The 20,295-nt window shown below is 43.3% G+C and overlaps 2 protein-coding genes and 2 pseudogenes across 3 annotated transcripts; 2 read left to right on the top strand and 2 right to left on the bottom strand.

Annotated features, from left to right (window-relative positions):
- Positions 1 to 2,143: 2,143 nt before the first annotated feature.
- LOC116374495 (migration and invasion enhancer 1-like) lies at positions 2,144 to 4,623 on the bottom strand (annotated as a pseudogene).
- A 292-nt stretch (positions 4,624 to 4,915) lies between these two features.
- On the bottom strand, positions 4,916 to 8,111 carry LOC109879588 (migration and invasion enhancer 1-like; annotated as a pseudogene). The gene is made up of 4 exons (XR_004210454.1): positions 7,909 to 8,111; positions 7,554 to 7,651; positions 6,401 to 6,477; positions 4,916 to 6,292 (listed from the first exon to the last, which is right to left on the bottom strand). The product of XR_004210454.1 is annotated as a migration and invasion enhancer 1-like (transcript).
- Positions 8,112 to 8,113: 2 nt separating this feature from the next.
- LOC116374494 (GTPase IMAP family member 9-like) lies at positions 8,114 to 11,527 on the top strand. The gene is made up of 2 exons (XM_031827971.1): positions 8,114 to 9,828; positions 10,855 to 11,527. Exons 1-2 carry the CDS (start codon positions 9,801 to 9,803, stop codon positions 11,508 to 11,510), a joined length of 684 nt encoding a protein of 227 aa, XP_031683831.1. The 5' UTR covers positions 8,114 to 9,800; the 3' UTR covers positions 11,511 to 11,527.
- Positions 11,528 to 12,283: 756 nt separating this feature from the next.
- Positions 12,284 to 15,188, top strand: LOC116374307 (GTPase IMAP family member 8-like). Its single transcript, XM_031825937.1, has 3 exons — positions 12,284 to 12,959; positions 13,161 to 13,835; positions 13,930 to 15,188. The coding sequence occupies exons 1-2, from the start codon at positions 12,404 to 12,406 to the stop codon at positions 13,727 to 13,729; spliced, it is 1,125 nt and encodes a 374-aa protein (XP_031681797.1). The 5' UTR covers positions 12,284 to 12,403; the 3' UTR covers positions 13,730 to 13,835; positions 13,930 to 15,188.
- The last annotated feature ends 5,107 nt before the right edge of the window (positions 15,189 to 20,295 follow it).

Below are 20,295 nucleotides of genomic sequence, written 5' to 3'. Positions count from 1 at the left end.
CTAGAAACTGATGACAGCAACATACAATGAAACAAGTAAATATACCTTGTGTATCCAAATATAGAGAGTGCCTGATGGTGGGGGTCTGTGGGTGACCTGTACCATATCTCTATGAGACAGGAGAGGGACATCCATCCTGGCTTTTAATGAGATGAACAGAGATTGAAATATTTAGCTATATTTCCATTTGCTCTGATTCTATAAAACACACAACATACTGTATCTGTATTTGTATCAGAATACCTGTATGAACGATCTCTCCAGGTTTGCGTGAGGAACTTTCTCTATTTTGTGCACCTCCTGTAAGGGAAATAACTAAATGTTTATACTACTGTAAATGCCGGCCCTTGTAATTGAAAAACCGTATAGCCCGGTATGAAATACATTTTTATTAACTGGCTCAATGCTTGTTGGATCTTTCTTTTTTTGGGGCGAGGTAACTTTGAGGAAATCAATAACATCCCCTGTCACCACTCAACAAATGTTGTTACTTTAAACGCGAATGTTATTGATGCACCACCACCATTCTTGCCAGTAGTCAATTAATGCTGAATCAATCTGTGAAAAGCATGAATTGGACATTAGAAATATGACAGTGTGTTCATCCATGCTCATGACAGAGGGGTTACTAGATAAGCAGTGGACCACACCCATGTGTTGACTTTAGAGCAGGGGTACTCAACTCTTACCCTATGAGGTCTGGAGCCTGATGGGTTTCTGTTCTACCTGATAATTAATTGCACCCACCTGGTGTCCCAGGTCTTAATCGGTCCCTTATTAGAGGGGAACAATGAAAAAATGGAGTGGAACTGTCTTGAAGGCTTCAAGTTGAACTTCAGGGCTCTAGATGTTTACTGCACTTGGGCTTTTGCATTCCCAATTTTTCCCCATTTACTATAGCACCTATGCTATTTCCCATTTATGGCACCTGTCTCAGAGCTAAACGGTATTGTAATATACTCATTGTGAACATGTGATCTGATCAGCCTTTTATGTTATGTATATGTAAATTAAATGTTATAAGCAGGAGCTGAAGCATTCTGGGAATGACAATAGTGTGTCTAGTTGAGGGAGTATCAAAGTTATTGAATTACTGAGAAAACAATAAATAATAGGACAAATCAAAAGGGGAGAAGCCTGAGAGAGAGAGAGAGAGAGAGAGAGAGAGAGAGAGAGAGAGAGAGACGGACAGGGATAGAGAAAATAGCAATTTTGCTATGGCACGGGCGGTTATCATAAATAGTGGAGGTCCATCTGCTGTGTCCATATGCCCCTGTACTGTACCTCTTTAGCATTATCGTACGTAATATGCAGAACATAGATGAGGACGTTATTCTCTTGGGGTTGTTTGTCTTGGGAGTCATGGTGTCCTCGGTTCAATCCCCGCAAGGAACACTGTATTCCCGGCATTAGCTACAATATTGACAAACTAAAGAGGCTGTTGGTTGCATCCTTCTTGTGACATACAGTCACTTACTAGCTTCATAATTGATCGAAACCGATGCAGGAGGGAATCTCCTCTAACAAATCATGACAAACCAATAACAAAAATTGCAAATATTATCATGGCAACCCAATCATATATGAATTACACAATGCTAATGTTGAATGCTTCAATTCATAAAGTTCTGATGGGGGAATTGTGTGGCACAAAATGGGCGGCAGAGACAGTGACAGTACTTTGGAGCTCATAGACTGAGACGATAGGCTCTATCTGGCATAGAGCAAGCAGGCTTGCATGAATTATCACTCCTTACCAGAGCCTGTACCCTGGACCCACCTAGCCAGTGTCAGCCACTTACCACCCAAGGAGCAGAAACTCATAAAGGGCCAAAGTGCAAAACCATCAACCAAGCAAAAGGAATTCAACAGACAGTGCACTACACAGAACATACTGTAGAAGTCAGATAAATGTGAAAACTAATTCAGCAAATATCACTTGACAGAATAGGAATTTTTAACGCTGAGTTGAGTATGGCAAGTAATATAAAACTGTAGGCAAAAGATTTAGCCTGTGTCACCCTCTAGTGTACAAATGTGCCTCAGTGAAAACAAGTGTCTGTATGGGTTGCGGTCTCCTCCTCCCTCCTGTGTTGCCAGTAAAGCCTGGGTTCTGAACAGGACAACAATTAGGAAGAAAACAAACAATGTAATTTGATTTTATTTTGAGATTGAAGTCCTCCCAGTGGGTATCAAACATTGTCATCAGCAATCAATAACAGTATTCAGCGATGATAATTCAAATGGCGTGTGATGAACATGGGCTGATGTCTCGTTAGTGTAGCAGACAGACCAGTGGGTGGTGGCCTATATTACCATAACTAGCAATTCATCTACTCACTTGACCAGCTCTACTTAAAGCTAATTGCAAAGCATCAGTTGCAATATGGGAGATCAATACACAGTAACACAACGCGAGACAGGCTTCAGCAGCTCAAATTGATAGTTTAGTTTATATGCCTGATGATGGTGCTATAAACAGATAGGCATAGAAGATCTGGAATAAGGAAGTTCCACCCAACCAGTCTTCCCATGTCCTCCCTTTCTCTGATCCCATAACATAGGAGCTGCCAGGACTGGGGTCATCATACTATAAACCTTTCAGCTTTGGTCTACAGTAATCATATAAAGTCCTGGAACACCTCAATGGGAGCAGAGAGAGAGAAGGAACAGAAAGGAGTCTCTGCTGTGTGAGTGGTGACAGACAGCAGCATTGGTCTGAGTGATAACAGAGGATGGAGGGAATTGAGATCTACAGGATGACACAAGGTGGGCGATTTCTGGTCCACTTTTCCACTTGCTTGCCATCATAGGTGTTCTGGAGAGCGTCCCTGACCTGAAGGGGCATACACATTGTTGAGACCATTTGTGTCAATTTCAAAACATTTGTGTCAATTTCAGTGATGTAAACAAACTGGCTGAAGTTGACAGTTCTGCAACTTCAGAGGAGAAAGCTTCCAGTACTCACATCCTTTTCCATGGGGAAGCCACCTGTTTCCAGCTTGGAGAAGACCAGCTCCCCGTTGATCTCCAACTCGAAGCTGCCTGCAGAAACAACAGCATCACACTTCTCCTCAAAACAAATGTAGGTTTAACCTTGATGGATACATACACAAAACAGGTATGAAAACTGGTATTTTACCAAAAAGAATAGGTAAATATTACAACAATACATTTCACTGTAGCCACCGTGCTTCTACATCTGCATTGCTTGCTGTTTGGGGTTTTAGGCTGGGTTTCTGTATAGCACTTTGTGACAACTGCTGATGTAAAAAGGGCTTTATAAAATACATGTGATTGGTTATCCAGCTGACCTTTTCGTCCTACAAAGCCTGACACCTCCGCTCCAGGAAACTCCACAGCGACAGCCTGCTGAAGTTTCTTGTAGCGGGGCCCGTACCCTCATTGGCCACTGAAACAGTGATAGAAAACCAAAACTATGATGAATAATTAAAACGGCATAAAAACATACAACATACAGACTCAACCTGAGTATTAAAAGATATGGCAGTTGCCATATTTCCATAGTTTGCATAATGGAAATGTTCCATGACTTCCAGTTTCCGGCTTTGTTGTTAAACAAACGCATCCTCCCAAATATAAATGAACATAAACCTACCAGTACTCCACTCTGATCTGCACCACACCCATGGCTTTTGACCCAGATTCTTCTCCTCACTCCTTTCTTGATTGTGCTTTGCTGATGTAAAGGTGTTTTGACTGAGGTTGGAGGAGTAAGAAACCTCAATATGAAAATACAATAGGAGCAATCGTAACCTGCCTCCTTAGTTATGAATCTAAGAGGGTATATTGGATTACATCTTTACTGTCCCAGGTAAGGATGGGCCAGTGATCAACTGAAACAGGAAAGTTACTACACGATAGTTAACTGTTTTTTCATGTAAAACAATAAAACATTGCAAAAATAAAAACCATTGACAATCGAGACACCAAAGGCTCATCATCCTAAGTTATTTGAAGTTTCTATCCTGTTCTTTAGTAATGGATAAGTTCTAGGAAAACATTGAAATGTGTATTGAGACAATAATATCCTGTTCTTTAGTAATGGATAAGTTCTAGGAAAATATTGAAACGTGTATTGAGACAATAATATAGCTGGGCAGGGTAATGGATTCCATGTGTGTAGTGTCAATACCATAACATGCAGGAACAACACCTCCACAAAATGTCATATCTGAGAGGATCTATTCTACAGTGACTTGGAAACATTTCAGTTAACAGAAGTACATAGCTAGCTTGATGGCACTGGTATTTTGAGCTGAACACCAGTTAATTCAGGAAGAAAACTGAAATGGAAATTCCAATTGCCCTGAACATCGATTCAATGTGGATTTATAATTTCAGTTTACTTCCTGAATCGAATTAATTAAAATTGACCACAAACCTGCTTAACACATTCAATACAGGAAGAAAAACTCAGACACACTTTACTTTAGCCAGTCAGCTGGGTTTGATCAATGCAGGTGCAATGTATGAAACGTACCAAGATGCTTCTTGCTCCAAAGGCTTTTCTCTTCCTACTGCAGTTGTCATGGCTGGCTCTGTTGACATTACAGCGTGGGTGTAGCCTACAGCTGTTCCCATTATAGAATGATCACATGACAGTGGCATTCGATGTCTGGATGTGAGCATCAACAAGTGAGTAATTACTGAGACCTGAGTAACACACCTGAGGTGCTATGTTGCCATGGGGATGTACTGTATGGAGAGTTCAGACCTGTGAATGAGCCAATACTCTAATAATATGGTAATATGTTGGTACATAGCCCTTTAGAACTGACATGTTCTCCATTCTAATGGAGTTGAGTAGTTATTACAGAAGTGAAAAAAAGAGAAGAAAAAACATGCTAAGTAGTTTTGAGCATGACACGTTAAGACAATACTAACATATTTATAGAGTTAAATAATCCATAACTTTATTTTGTGATAGAAGTTCTCCTAATGGGTATCATACTTGACAGCCCTGGGCAACAGAAAAAAACAGTATTCAGAGATGATATTCAATAAACTGTGCGCATAAACAGGGGGTGATGAGGTGTCGTTAGTGATAGACAGACCAGTGAGAGATGGCTTTCAAAACAACTTAGGATTTATCTACCTGCAAGGTCAGCTCTACTAATAGTTCAGCTGATCATATATAAAAGCCACTGAGTCAATGAAAATGCATTATCTATGATTCAGTGGCAGTATACAATTGCAAATTCACAAGAGGTTTGGTTACTACGGTGTTTCTCATGTTCCGGCTAAAGAGAACAGTTCAAAACAGAGATATAGTTCACAGTTAAAGACACAGCCTGGAATGCTCCAGGCAGATTAGCTATAGATGGACATAACTGAAGAAAAAAAAACGGATTAAATCCAAGTTCCGACGTTTAAAGATACATAAAAGTTGTAGTGACAGAACTGAACAAAAACATTAAAAGTCTAAGCTTCAACCTTGATTAAAGTGTCTCCACTTTAGAACACATCTTATTAAATACATTGACAAATATTGCATTGACAGGTTCAAGCAGCACATTCATCATCATAGTAGGGTACAGGATACATGTTGTGAAACAGGGCTTATGATGCTTAGAGCTAGGTGATAGAATTATTTTCACAGAGGGCTGAAAATAATTGAGCTCCTTCCCTTCTTGCTTTTGGTACTCAATAACATTTATCTTTTACGTTCATCAAAACTTTGTTTATGTCTGGCCAATGATGGTGCTGTATTATTTGAGAGGAATTAGAACAATCAGGCAGTAACTGTCTGCCAGGCAATGAGGCTTTCGGGAAAAAATAGAGTGCTCCCCTCAACCAGTCTGCCCCTCGATCTTACGGTCTCCTCCATTTCTCTGATCCCATAACATAGAATCTGCCAGGACTGGGGTCATCATACTATAAACTTTCAGCTTTGGGCTACAGTAATCATATAAGTCCTGGAACACCTCAATATGAGCAGAGAGAGAGAGGGGAGAGAGAAGGCACAACAAAACCTTATGACAGGTTGTACTCTAAATCAAAGACAGTGGTCTTAGTCCAACTCTGCTAGTGTAGTTTCGACACGAGAGTTTCGTGTCACCCTCATGCCCGGTTAGTGCAAAGGCTGAGTGAGTAATGACAGTGGCAGTGATGGATGCACACTGTCCTGTCTTCAGCATGCTGCTGTCAGGAGAGGGCAGGGTTGGAGAATAGAGGGAGAGGAGATCTACAGGATGACACAAGGCGGGCGGCTCTTGGTGATCTTCTCCACTGGCTTGCCATCATGGGCTTTCTGTATAGCATCCATGATCTGCATGGGGACAAGACATATTGTGTCATTGGGGGTAGCCATTGGCAGTTGACACACACAGTGTGTCAGACATTAAAATGACAGCCTTGTAAGAAGTTAACAACTTACGTCGTCTTCATATGGGAAGCCGCTTGTTTCGAGCTTGGAGAAAACTACTTGCCCGTTGATCTCAATCTCAAAACTGCCTGCAGAAACAAAAAAGCATAAAATCAAAGAAAACAATGTAGTCTGAGAATATGGTAGAAACATACTCACCAGGCAGTTTATTAGGTACACCACCCTGTTCAAGAAAATGGTTCACTCCTACAGACAGTGAGTCATGTGGCCGTGGCTAGCTATATAAAGCATGCAGACCGGCACAGGCATTCAGTTGCTGTGCAATTGGATGTTAGAAAAATGGGCAAAACAAGTGACCCAAGTGACTTTGAGTGCGGTATGATCGTTGGTGCCAAACACATCGGATTGAGAATCTCTGAAACGGCCTCCTGGGCTTTTCAACGACAACAGTGTCTAGGTTCTCCAGAATGTTGCCACAAACCAAAACAATCCAGTCAGCAGCAGTCCTGTGGGCAAAAACAGCTCATTCATGAGAGGTCAAAGGAAAATTTCAAGAATCGTGCAAGCTAACAGGCGGGCCACAAACAGACAAATAATGTCCGAGTACAACAGTGGTGTGTAGAATGGCATTTTAGAACGCACCGATCCTTGTCACGGATGGGCTGTTGCAGCAGACATCCACACCGGGTTCCACTCCTACCAGCTAAACACAAGAAGAAACATCTCCAGTGGGCACGCGACCGTTGCTTTATGATGATGGCAGAAACAGGATTTGGCGTAAGCGGCATGAGTCCATGGACCCATCCTGCCTGGTGTCAATGGTACAGGCTGATTGCGGTGGTGTACCACGATCCAATCTGCAGCAACTGCATGATGCCATTGCATCAGTGTAGGTCAACATCCCTTTGGAATGTGTCCGACTTGAAGAATCCATTCCCCCAAATAATTCAGGACGTTCTGGAGGCAAAGGGGGGTCCGTGTGGCAGTGAGCTCCCATCACTGCCACTGTCATTACTTACTCACCCTTTGCACTAACCTGGCATGAAGGTGACACACACCTCTCTAATAAACTGTCCAGTGAGTATATAGCTACAGACGAAAGAACATGTAACAAAATGTCAAAATGCTTCACAGTATTAGTGTACTTACCAACACTGTACGTACCTGTATTGTCTGTAGTATGCTGTGGAAAGGACCAACTTACCTTGCCTTCCTACGAAGCCCGACACTTCCGCTTCAGTGAATTCCGCGGTGACAACCCGCGCGAGCTCCTGATAGCGGGGCCCGTACCCTCATCCACCGCTAAAGACAACGACAAAACAAAAACACGACTTGGTGATGAATAATTAACTCTAAAGTAGTTGGGGGAAAATGTCCAAGCAATGTCTAAGGTAAACATTCATCAACTAACGTTAGCTAGCATAAAACATAGCCCGTTTCATAATAAAAGACTGGGTACTCTGCGCTATGAAGGTGGCTAGTTCGAGCTGGTAGCTACTAAGGCATTGGAGCTGCTTAAAAAAAATGGGAATAATCCAATAAATGGAATATAAACATACCAGTATTCGACTTTGACTTGCACACCCATGGCTGTTGAAGAAACTAGCTAGCTTGCTAGTTCCTTCTTCTCGATAAGCTGATTCAGGTTTGACCTAAAGACACGATTGTGTAACACAGATGCTAAAAAGGCGACATAGCTAGCTAAAGCGTATGAACAGAGAAATGCTGTTGATTGGGAGGTGGGAGGAGCGAGAAAAAGCAGGAAGAAAATACTAGCAGGGACCTGTTCCAATACTTTTGAAATGCATCCATCCTTTCACTTTCTTCTTCCCTTCTTTGAGATTATTGATAATCTGTTTGAATGGCAATTACTATAGACATATAGGTGAGGTTTGGGTCGTTATTGGTGACACTGCAATGAACATTCCAACTTTGTAGCAAAAATCAATTGCAGTAGCAGTATTTGAAAACAATGGACAATTGTCTGTCCATTGCGTAGTTTGCCATTTTTTTTCTAGGAATGCTGTCAAAATTAATGTTTGGTATGCAAGATTGCAGTTTTTACCTACCGGAATCAAACTGCACCAATCAATTAAGACATGCTTCACAACATGATGTATATACTTGCCTCTCAGTAATGGGCAAGTCAACATAAGACTGTACAGGTGTACTGCATCAATGACAATGGTGGGCTGGGCAGATGACAAACTCAGACGGATGAGTCATGTCATAAAGTAGGGTATTTTTCTTCCTTATGTTTTACTTTTGCAAGGTATGCTGACTCAGAGGAGTGGCTTGTTGATGTCTCTTTAACTGCAATAAATGGCTGGCTCCTTACTTATGCTGCATTCATAACCAAGTGGGGAAGTAGTATTTACCACATATACGACTGGTAAAAGTCCAGTTGAATGGCCCTCCAACTGGTAATTACTATTGGGAAGCTCGTCTGTCATCCTTGAGCTCCAACTTCTCCCACATGCTGAACTCTGACATCACCTACTAAGGACATTTCCTTGATACCAGCATTTTCAGAAGTAGATTTTTTTTATTTAACCTTTATTTTATTAGTGAGTCATACTGAGACCAAGGTTAATTTTACAGATTAGCCCTGAATTACATAAATTACAGAAAATACACACATCAAAATACAAAATGCAAGCAGAAAGAAAAACACAGTCATAAAAAACAAACACATTAATCTGTAATAAGGTCCTCAATCAGCTTTCTGAATTGGCCTAGAGACCAATTGTTCCACAATTAAGGTGCAAGAAAACTCAGTAGAGACTAAAGGAATTTCCAGAGTTAGCCATCCCTGAAACCGGGTGTGGTAGCTTGTATGTCTAAAGTTTAGGAATGATGTTAAGTACAGTGGGTCTTTTTGTAAAAGAGCTTTATAAATTAAGACATAGCAATATATCAACCTATGTGACATTAAAGAGGGCCAACCAACATTCTAGTAGAGAAGGCAGTGATAAGTACTAAAATTGTCGCCTGTAATAAATAGCAGTGCGCTATTATAAACTGCAACTAACAGCTTTAATGAAGTGGCAGCTGCATTTATATAGATGATGTCGCCATAGTCTAGGACCGATAGAGATGTCTACTGAATAATATGCTTTCTACTAAACCCATTTTTATTCTCAGTTTATTCTCATGCATTCAATTCATATTTACAACTTCACAACTCGTAATTACCATCTTCCCATTTGGTTTTAAACATACCATTATTACTGCTTATTACTGCCCACCTTCAGACTCATAAAGACATCACAAGTCATCAAGGCAAGTGTCCACTCCCTTCAGAGTAAAAGCTACACCCCAGTCTTTCAGGAAATTGTTGTAAGCTAGAAGTAAAATGACTTATTGGGCATTGACATGATGACTAAAATGAGTTGGATTGTAACAATTTTGGAGAGAAACTAAGCACAGATAAAGCTTAAGATCAAGAGAAATGGAAACCAAAGATTCATCAACATGTGGTAAGTTTTTTCATCTCAATTGTCTTACATATCAACTTTAGAAAAAGGTTGTACTGTATATAAAGGACAATTTACACATGGCTTGTGAAGTTGTTTTTAATAACTTTAGCATCAATCAGTGTAAAAGTATTACTCTAACCCTAACATGGCCAGTTTAATGTAAGTTAAGATGATTAACTGCCCTCTTCTATCAATGTGGTGCGTGTACTGATATTTCTTGGCAACATTACATTACTTATAGCAACTATTAATGTTTTTATGATATCCCCATGTACTGTATGTATACTATGTGTGGCAGGTACATACTGTGTGTGGCAGGTACATACTGTGTGTAGCAGGTACATACTGTGTGTAGCAGGTACATACTGTGTGTAGCAGGTACATACTGTGTGTGGCAGGTACATACTGTGTGTAGCAGGTACATACTGTGTGTGGTAGGTACATACTGTGTGCAACATGTGACAGACATCTGATCAAGTGGTCAATACACCACGTTATCAGTAGTTTCATAGTGGCGTAATACACACACAGCTACATGTTATCTGTGTCTGTTTGTGTATGCACTGTACTTGTGACTATAAGTGTGTGTGTGTTTATGTATGTACTTGTGACTGTACATGTTTGTGTTTGTGTGTGTACTTGTGACTACGTGTGTGTGTTTGTGTGTGTACTTGTGACTACGTGTGTGTGTGTTTGTGTGTGTACTTGTGACTACGTGTGTGTGTGTGTTTGTGTATGTACTTGTGACTATAAGTGTGTGTGTACCTGTGACTGTACGCGTGTGTGTTTGTGTATGTACTTGTGACTATAAGTGTGTGTGTTTGTGCATGTACTTGTGACTATAAGTGTGTGTGTTTGTGTATGTACTTGTGACTGTACGTGTGTGTTTTTTTAAACAATTTATTCGTTAATCATTGTGGGAATGACAGTCCCTTTAAAATGGAAGCCTAATGTCAGGCAGTTTAACACAAAATGTGCACTAGCATGAACAGTAACTCTCACGTCTCTTGTTTGTGTGTCTCTCAGACCTGAAAGTTGTCCTTCTTGGCGGCAGAAACTCTGGGAAGAGCGAAGTAGGCAATGTGCTGCTGGACAGGGAGGAGTTTGTCATCAAGGAGCGGACTACGTGCTCTAGGAGGGTGGGAGAGGTGGCAGGTGGGTGGGTTACTGTGGTGGACACACCTGGCTGGTGGTGTGACTTCAGGGTGCAGGACACGCCTCAGCTGGTGAAAAGGGAGATAGTGCGCAGTGTCTCTCTGTCCACCCCGGGACCCCATATTTTCCTTATCGTCATTGAGGCACACTCAGTGTTCTGTGAGAAGCGTCGCAGGGCTGTAGAGGAGCACCTGGCCCTCCTCAGTGAGAGAGTGTGGAGTCACTGTATGGTCGTCTTCACCTGCAGTGACTGGCCTGGACACCTGCACATGGAGCAGCAAGTCAAGAGAGGAGGCACGGCCCCACTGTGGCTGGTGGAGAAATGCAGTCATAGGTATCACTGCCTCAACATGAAGAGTGGACCAGGTGGAAATCAGGTCACAGAGCTGTTCAGGAAGATGCAGAGACTGGTGACAGAAAATAGTCACAGCTGTTTTAAAATGGAGGGACTGCTACCCGTATGCTCTCATTGGCTGGCCCTTGCTACATATTCGTCGCCAGACCCACTGGCTCCAGGTCATCTATAAGTCTATGCTAGGTAAAGCTCCGCCTTATCTCAGCTCACTGGTCACCATAACAATACCCACCCGTAGCACACGCTCCAGCAGGTATATCTCACTGGTCACCCCCAAAGCCAACACCAATTTTGGCCACCTTTCCTTCCAGTTCTCTGCTGCCAATGACTGGAACGAATTGCAATAATCGCTGAAGTTGGAGACTTATATCTCCCTCACTAACTTTAAGCATCAGCTATCTGAGCAGCTAACCATTGGCTGCAGGTGCACACAGCCCATCTGTAAATATCCCATCCAACCTACCTGCCTCATCCCCATATTGTTTTTATTGACTTTTTTGCTCTTTTGCACACCAGTATTTCTACTTGCACATCCTCATCTGCACATCTATCACTCCCGTGTTAATTTTCTAAATTGTAATTACTTCGCTACTATGACCTATTTATTGCCTTACCTCCTTACTACATTTGCACACACTGTATATATATTTTTCTATTGTGTTATTGACTGTACTTTTGTCTATTCTATGTGCAACTCTGTGTTGTTTTTTGTCGCACTGCTTTGCTTGATCTTGACCAGGTCGCAGTTGTAAATGAGAACTTGTTCTCAACTGGCCTACCTGGTTAAATACAAAATAAATAAAAAATAAATATTTCTCATTGTGCTGCTTCATTTCATTGTGTGCTCCTACATTTTCCAACTTAGGCGCACATGTGCTCCTTGTTAAAAATGACAGCGTAAAGCACTATCTATTATGATGTTGCATTGTTTCCTTCAGGGGAGTCATGTCATCTCTCCGAAATCAGAGTCGTACAGCTTGGAGCTCGGGGCTCAGGGAAGAGTTCAGCAGGAAACACCATCCTGGGTCAAGGAGGAAGCTTTGAGGTCAGAAGGAGAACAGCGCAATGCATGGTGGGAGCAGGGGATGTTGCCGGAAGACAAGTCACTGCTGGTGGATGAATTACTTCTCTCAGGATAGTCCTGTTTTTCACAGACAGGAGATAGTGTGTAGTGTATCTCTTTGCTTCCCTGGTCCACATACCCTCCTGCTGATGGTGCGTGTGGACCGGTCCTTCACAGAGACCTACAGGAGAGCTGTGCAGGAGCACCTAGAGCTCATCACAGACACAGTCTGGGCTCACATCATCGTCCTGTTCAACTTTGGGGACTGGCTGGGAGACACAACCATCGAGCAGCACATTGAGAGTGAGGGGGAGGCCCTCCAGTGGCTTGTGGAGAAGTGTGGCAACAGGTATCATGTCCTCAACAATAGAAGCAACTCAGGATTTCAGGTTACGGAACTGATGAGAAAGATTGAGGAACTGATGTCATGCAACAGCAGTTGTTACTGTAAGATTGAGGGTGGGATTCTACAGGAGAAGAGGAGGGAAGAACAGAAAAGAGCAGGGGAGAGACTGACGAGGAGGCAGAAACAAAGAGAGACTGACAGATCTCTATTAGGTGAGTTAAATCAATCTCTCTCAAAATGCACTTTAGGTGTCTGATTCTATTCATATTGGTGTGAAATGTTTAGGATGAATATTTTGCAATTGTTCATAGTGCTTTAAATCTGACAATGTGAATGAAACACTTTGTATTCATACATTTTATGTCCACAGCAGATGTGTTATACATGACAGTATTCTTATTTGTTTGTGACAGGGGAGCTCTACTGTCCCTCAGAGCTGAGAATAATGCTGCTGAGTGGCCGCAACACAGGCAGGAGCTCTGCTGGAAACACCATCCTGGGCAGAGAGCACTTTAAAGTAGGGTGCCATGCTACTGACTGTGTGGAAGGACAAGGAAAGGTCAGGGGTGAGACTGTGACAGTTTTGGACCCACCAGGCTGGCTGTCAGTGGGTCCTGGCTCCCTGATGTCTCCCTCAGCCTCTGGGGTAACTGTGGTCCTGGTGGTTGTGAATGTGAGCTCCTCCTTCAGCCACACTGTCTGGAGAACAGCAGAAAAACACCTGGAGGCGCTCGGAGAGAAAGTATGGAATATAACCATGGTCCTATTCCCCTTTGGGGACTGGCTGGGGGACACAACCCTGGAGCAGCGCATTGAGAGTGAGGGAGAGCCCCTCCAGAGGCTTGTCGAGAAGTGTGGCAACAGATATCATGTGTTGGACAGTAAGAACCAAGGGACTGGTGCACAGGTCACTGACCTGCTACAGAAGATAGAGGAGATGCTGGTAGAGGAGAGGTTGGAGGTTCTACAGAGAAGAGAATAGGTTGGGAAGAGTCTCACAGGGATGCAGGAGCCAGAGATGGATGGAGTGATGGGAGAGGGCAGAGAGGTCCTTGTAGCAAACCACACAGATGCTCCCTTTCATGATGGTAAGCAAGACTGATGCACATTAGATAGAACTTACAGTGCATCATTTCATGATGTATTTACTATTTATTCTGACAGAGCTCTCTTGTGTTGCAGCGTGTGAGGTGGCTAGTTCAGAGGACCTTCTAACCCCAGATGACTCAGGAGCCCCAGACTTTGGTGTACAGGAGTTGGCACTACCAGAGGCCAGTGGAGAATGGTGGACTGAAGCAAATCACTCCTTCCTGGATGTGGAGAGGCTTCTGTCCAGCATGGCCAGTGTGCTTCAGGGGAATCAGGAGGGGCTGATGTGGAACATGGGGGGCAGACAGACGCTAGTGGTGACCCTCCCAGACTGTCTCCACACTGGACCTACTCAGAGCCATCATCTGAGATGGAATGGACAGAATGGTAGAAAACCGGTCACCCTGTTCTCTCCAGGACACCAAGCTCTCCTCCTGGTCCAGCAACTGCTGGGGAAGAAAGACATAGTGGATATACAGTCCCTTGGACACCCCAGGCTGAGGGACAGGACCCTCAAGGAGATTGCCAGAACAGGAGGCCTGCAGGCCTTGATTGACCAATGGGGGGAACAGTAATTTGGAGGAGCTTGAATCCTTCATTGACTCCTATTTTGAAATGGTGTGGAAGAAAACCATGGGGTCTTTCATAATAGAGGAGGACGACTGTCTCACCAGCAACAGCCCAGAGCTGAATGATGTTGGGGAGGATCTTGTAAATAATGGTGACCAGGAGGTGCTGTCATCCATTGACAAGAAGCTGTCTAAGCTGGACCTCCTGGAAGGCATGCAGAGAGACTTGCTGGACCTCAGACAGAGTCTAGATCGCAGCTGTGACATCATACAGGAACTCAGTGACTAAATTAAAGCAACACAGAAGCCTGCTGTTCCCTCTGATGCAGGGGAGGCAGAAGTGGAGGAAAGTTGCTAGAGGAGAGATGTTCAACAATAACATAAATGATAAGTTATAGATTGGTTTGTTTTATCTAAATATGCCCTAACATCATTGTTCAGGTAACAACTAATTAACAGTATTGATTAATTGATGGAGTAAATGCTAATGGTGAGGCAGTATATTAACTTCATTATGTCATATGTTTCCACAAGGGGGAGCCCTCTGACAAGCAATTGTGGGGGGGTTGGTCTCCTGCATAGGTTACTGTATCTATTCACTACATGAAATATTTCACTCCATTATTATGCAAGATACCAGTCATTTTAAATCAGTTATTGTTGATAATTTCCTAGATGATTATTTTATTTATCTTATGAGGCTTGTATAAAGACATATCAGGGTCCAGATGACAGCACATGTGTCATGCCATAAAAGTAACATATTATATATCATGAAACATATCATGCCATCCAGGGGGCGACTCTTTTTTTGTGTTTGCTCATGAGACTTGTTTGAGTCAATGTAAAAAGAATTGACAGCAACAAAGACTGAGAGCCGTGACCCTCTTAGGTGGTGGGTAAGCTGAGGATGAAAAACTGTCTGACTGTGCTGTGGTGACTGTCTGCAGGTGCTGCAGCCCCAGCCTCAGCCCACTGGCTGATGACTCATCTCTCTACAGCAGAAGCAGAACATGTACAGTAGAACTGGGCTGATTCACAACTGGAAGGGAAATACTGTAGGTCTTCACATTGGGTAGCTACTGTTCATAAATAAGGGCATGGAGTTTTTCCTCTTCAGGTCACATGGTTAGGAAACACTTCAGGTGCTATTCACAATTGCTCTTCATCTTGCAACATGCTGAGGTGTGTGAGAGGGAGAGAGAAAGAGTGAGAGAGAAAGGGGGAGGAATAGTAAGAGAGAGAGGGAGAGCAAGAGAGAGAGATGCAGAAACAGAGCATGTCCTAAATTACCTTCAATCTCCAGTTAATGGAAAAACAGGAAGTTGGTTCAGGCAGACCAGACATTGTGTTAGCTGAGAATACCATAAAGCTGGAAGGCTACATTTCTAAACCCTTTCAGAATTTGTACAAGAGCCAGAGAGATGAGTCACACAGACACATACAGCGGCTAATAGATTTCTGGCTGGGTAAGTAAACACTCTGCAAAGCCTGGTGCAGTCAAGGTCAATCTCTATCTACCTTTAAAGCCAACATGTAAGAACCTCAAAGTAAAGTGTTTTTATAGGGCAATTTTTGTTGAAATCCGGATATGGGAAGACATTAAAAAAAATGTTTTTGCCAAGCTATTATTTTTTGGACCCTCTGAACTAGGTTACAACGTTGACAGATTGATAAAAAAATAGATGTTTTATTGTCACATACACCAGATAGGTAGTACTGTAAAAAATATTGATACTCAGACATTGTAGAATTGCTGAAACTTAGGCCAAAAACCAGCCAGACAATTGTACTTTCCTCTCAATACTGTTTTTTGTCAACCTCTAGTTTAACTCTCTACATCCAATATTCACCTTTGCCAATAGCAACACTGGGTTATTTTAGAGTAAAGAAATCCCACAGCCACAAAGTGAGGCTCTTGGGGCATAAATGCACTTGTTTAATTTCTGACACATAGCCTCGGCATCCAGTCTCTTCCTTGGCCTGGTGTGTTTTTCCCTACTCAGACTAGAAGTTCCATTCTGGAAGCATGCATTATGCAGCGATCCCCAGACTGCTTGGAGAGAGTGAGGAGGGTCCCACCTGGTGTGTTCAGAGTGCATCTCCCCACCGCCCACCTTACTGGCCAATGGGAGAGAGGGTTGTGACTGCCATCCCAGCATTGCCTGGACTGGAGAGAAAGGAGAGTAAGTACAAAGTGGTAAACAGAGAGGATATGGGATGTTTTAATATGTTGTAAAACAACAGATGTAAACTCCACTCTTAGGAAAAAAAGGGTTCCAAAAGGGTTCTCCGGCTGTCCCCAAAGGAGAACCCTTTTGGGTTCCATATAGAACCCTCTGTGGAAAGGGTCTCCTATGGGGACAGCTGGAGAACCCTTTTAGGTTCCAGATAGCAAATTTTTCCTAAGAGTGTACAAGGGAGGAGGAAGGGAAATAGTGGTGATGAGTAGATTTGGTGTTTGTAAGACTTCCTCCCACTGTGAGCCAGAGGTGACTTGTTTGCAATCATGACCTCTTTATCTCTGTCAGTCTCTCTCTGCATCTCACTGCATTATTCCCTCATGAATATCAATCCCCCTTTTATCCACTCCTCCCTCTCTTTCTCACTCTCTTGCTTTATCATCCATCCTCCTTTAGCCTCCAACAGCCTAACACAGCAGGCATAGAAAGATGTCTGAGCGAAGTTCCCACTTCCGATGTTCAGGGGAAACAGAAGTTAGGTTGAAAATACTCCATCCCTGTAAAGCAGATGTTAGCATGTCCTGGTGACTCAGCATAGGATAGTCCTCCAGTCACTAGTCTTCCTCTCTCTACCCCCCCCCCCCCCAATCTTACAGCTCCAGTTGTGAGTCTCAGCCCTCCCCACTCATTAAAAAAGATTTGCAGCTTGGACGGAAGCTGGAGAGAAATGGATCTCTCAGCGTGATGGCGGTGCAGTGGCCGTTTGGCCCAGGAGACAGTCTTGAGCCACATTCATCTCCATTAGTAGGACAGCCCCCCCCCCCCCCCCCCCCACACACACACAGGCACACATACGGGATCACGTTTCACCGCCTGCTATTTTTCCAGGTGGAGAGAGAGGATGGGAAAAGGAGGTAGGGAGAGAAGCAGCCTTGGAGAGGGAGGGAGAGAGAGGGATGATTTAGACTTCGTGAAAAATAAATCAGCCATCCTTCCCTTCCCCTCTCCACGCTCCAATGTCATGACCCCCCCAAGGGGTCAATGTCTGTCTGGGGTGGTACACTGTAGATCAGGGGGAGGGCTGAACCTCTATACCTCATAAAGAGTGCATCTTGATATGCATAGGGCCATATGCTTTCTGATTTCATATGAATAAAAACAAGCATTTATTAAAAAGCTGCTGGACACAACTGTCATAATGTTTATCTACAAAAAATATATTTTGATCGATATAATAACAAACAATAGTGAAGCTTTCAAAATATGCCATGGGACCCAGAAGGATTCAGAAGGACTCTATTGGGGGAACAGGATAAGGCTTGTGGTCAGGCCCAGTTCCTAAAATGAATTATTATTATCCGATGAATCAGCTGTGATTGGTTTGTACCTGGCCTGAAACAGAGACCGCTTGGCTTACCCAAGAATGTAAAGGTAACTGAACTAAATGACTATCGCCCAGCAGCACTCACTTCTGTCATAATGAAGTGCTTTGAGAGACTAGTCAAGGATCATAACACCTCCACCTTACCTGTCACCCATGATCCACTTCAATTTGCTTACCACCCCAATAGGTCCATAGATGACGCAATCGCCATCACACTGCACACTGCCCTATCCCATCTGGACAAGGGGAATACCTGTGTAAGAATGCTGTTCATTGCCTATAGCTCAGCATTCAACACCATAGTACCCTCCAAGCTCATCATTAGGCTTGAGCGTTCTCAGCCCCCTCCAGTACTCCCTGTTCACCCATGACTACGTGGCCATGCACGCCTCCAACTCAATCATCAAGATTACAGACGACACAACAGTAGTAGGCTTGATTACCAACAACGAGACAGCCTACAGGGAGGAAGTGAGGGCACTCGGAGTGTGGTGTCAGGATAACAGCCTCTCACTCAACATCAACAAAACAAAGGAGATGATCTTGGACTTCAGGAAACAGCAGAGGGAGCACCCCCTTATTCACATCGACGGGACAGTAGTGGAGAAGATGGAACGTTTTAAGTTCCTTGGCGTACACATCACTGACAAGCTGAAATGGTCCCCCCACACCGACAGTGTGGTGAAGAAGGCGCGACAGCACCTCTTCAACCTCAGGAGGCTGATGTAATTTGGCCTGTCACCTAAAACCTTCACAAACTATTACAGATGCACAACTGAGAGCATCCTGTTGGGCTGTATCACCGCCTGGTATGACAACTGCACTGCCCACAACCTCTCCAGAGGGTGGTGCGGTCTGCACAACACATCACCGGAGCCAAACTTCCTGCCCTCCAGGACACCTACAGCACCCGATGTCACAGGAAGGCCAAAAAGATAATCAAGGACAACAACCACTCGAGCCACTGCATGTTCACCCCGCTACCATCCAGAAGGCGAGGTCAGTACAGGTGCATCAAAGCTGAGACAGAGAGACTGAAAAACAGCTTTTGTCTCAAGGCCATAAGACTGTTAAACAGACAGGCTGCTGTACATACAGACTTGAAATCATTGGCCACTTTAATAAATGGATCACTAGTCACTTTAATAATGCCACTTCAATAATGTTACATATCTTGCATTACTCATCTCATATGTACAGTTGAAGTCGGAAGTTGACATACACTTAGGTTGGAGTCATTAAAACTCGTTTTTCAACCACTCCACAAATTTCTTGTGAACAAACTATAGTTTTGCCAAGTCAGTTAGGACATCTACTTTGTGCATGACACAAGTCATTTTTCCAAGATTGGTTCATCGTTGGGAGCAATTTCCAAAGGTACCACGTTCATCTGTACAAACAATAGTACCCAAGTATAAACACCATTGGACCACGCAGCTGTCATACCGTTCAGGAAGGAGACACGTTCTGTCTCCTAGAGATGAACGTACTTTGGTGAGAAAAGTGCAAATAAATCCCAGAACAAAAGCAAAGATGCTGGAGGAAACAGGTCCAAAAGTATCTATATCCACAGTCAAACAAGTCCTATATCGACATAACCTTGAAAGGACGCTCAGCAAGGAAGAAGCCACTGCTCCAAAACTCCCATAAAAAAGCCAGACTATGGTTTGCAACTGCACATGGGGGAAAAGATCGTACTTTTTGGAGAAATGTCCTCTGGTCTGATGAAACAAAAATAGAACTGTTTGGCCACAATGAACATCGTTATGTTTGGAGGAAAAAGGGGGAGGCTTGCAAGCCGAAGAACACCATCCCAACAGGGAAGCACAGGGGTGGAAGCATCATGTTGTGGGGGTGCTTTGCTGCAGGAGGGACTGGTGCACTTCACAAAATAGATGGCATCATGAGGTAGGAAAATTATGTGGATATATTGAAGCAACATCTCAAGACATCAGTCATGAAGTTAAAGCTTGGTCGCAAATGGGTCTTCCAATTGGACAATGACCCCAAGCATACTTCCAAAGTTGTTGCAAAATGGCTTAAGGACAACAAAGTCAAGGTTTTGGAGTGGAAGCACAAGCATTTCGCTACACTTGCAATAACATCTGCTAAGCATGTGTATGTGCCCAATAACATTTTATTTTATTTTTACTATCTAGATTTTCAAGAACTGAACGTTCCCCAACCCCTCCTGTCCCCCCTGCAAATACCAGGTCGAGGGTAACCTCAAGTACAAAGTTGCAGGAAACAATTAAGACTAACAATTGGGCACCAGTGAAACTGAGTTCCAGTTAATTTTGAATCTGCGTCTGTTTCTCATGGA

This window comes from Oncorhynchus kisutch, linkage group LG6, assembly GCF_002021735.2.
Source record: "Oncorhynchus kisutch isolate 150728-3 linkage group LG6, Okis_V2, whole genome shotgun sequence".
NCBI lineage: Eukaryota > Metazoa > Chordata > Actinopteri > Salmoniformes > Salmonidae > Oncorhynchus > Oncorhynchus kisutch.
The sequence above is the reverse complement of the archived record's forward strand: the minus strand, read 5'-3'. Positions and strand labels throughout refer to the sequence as shown.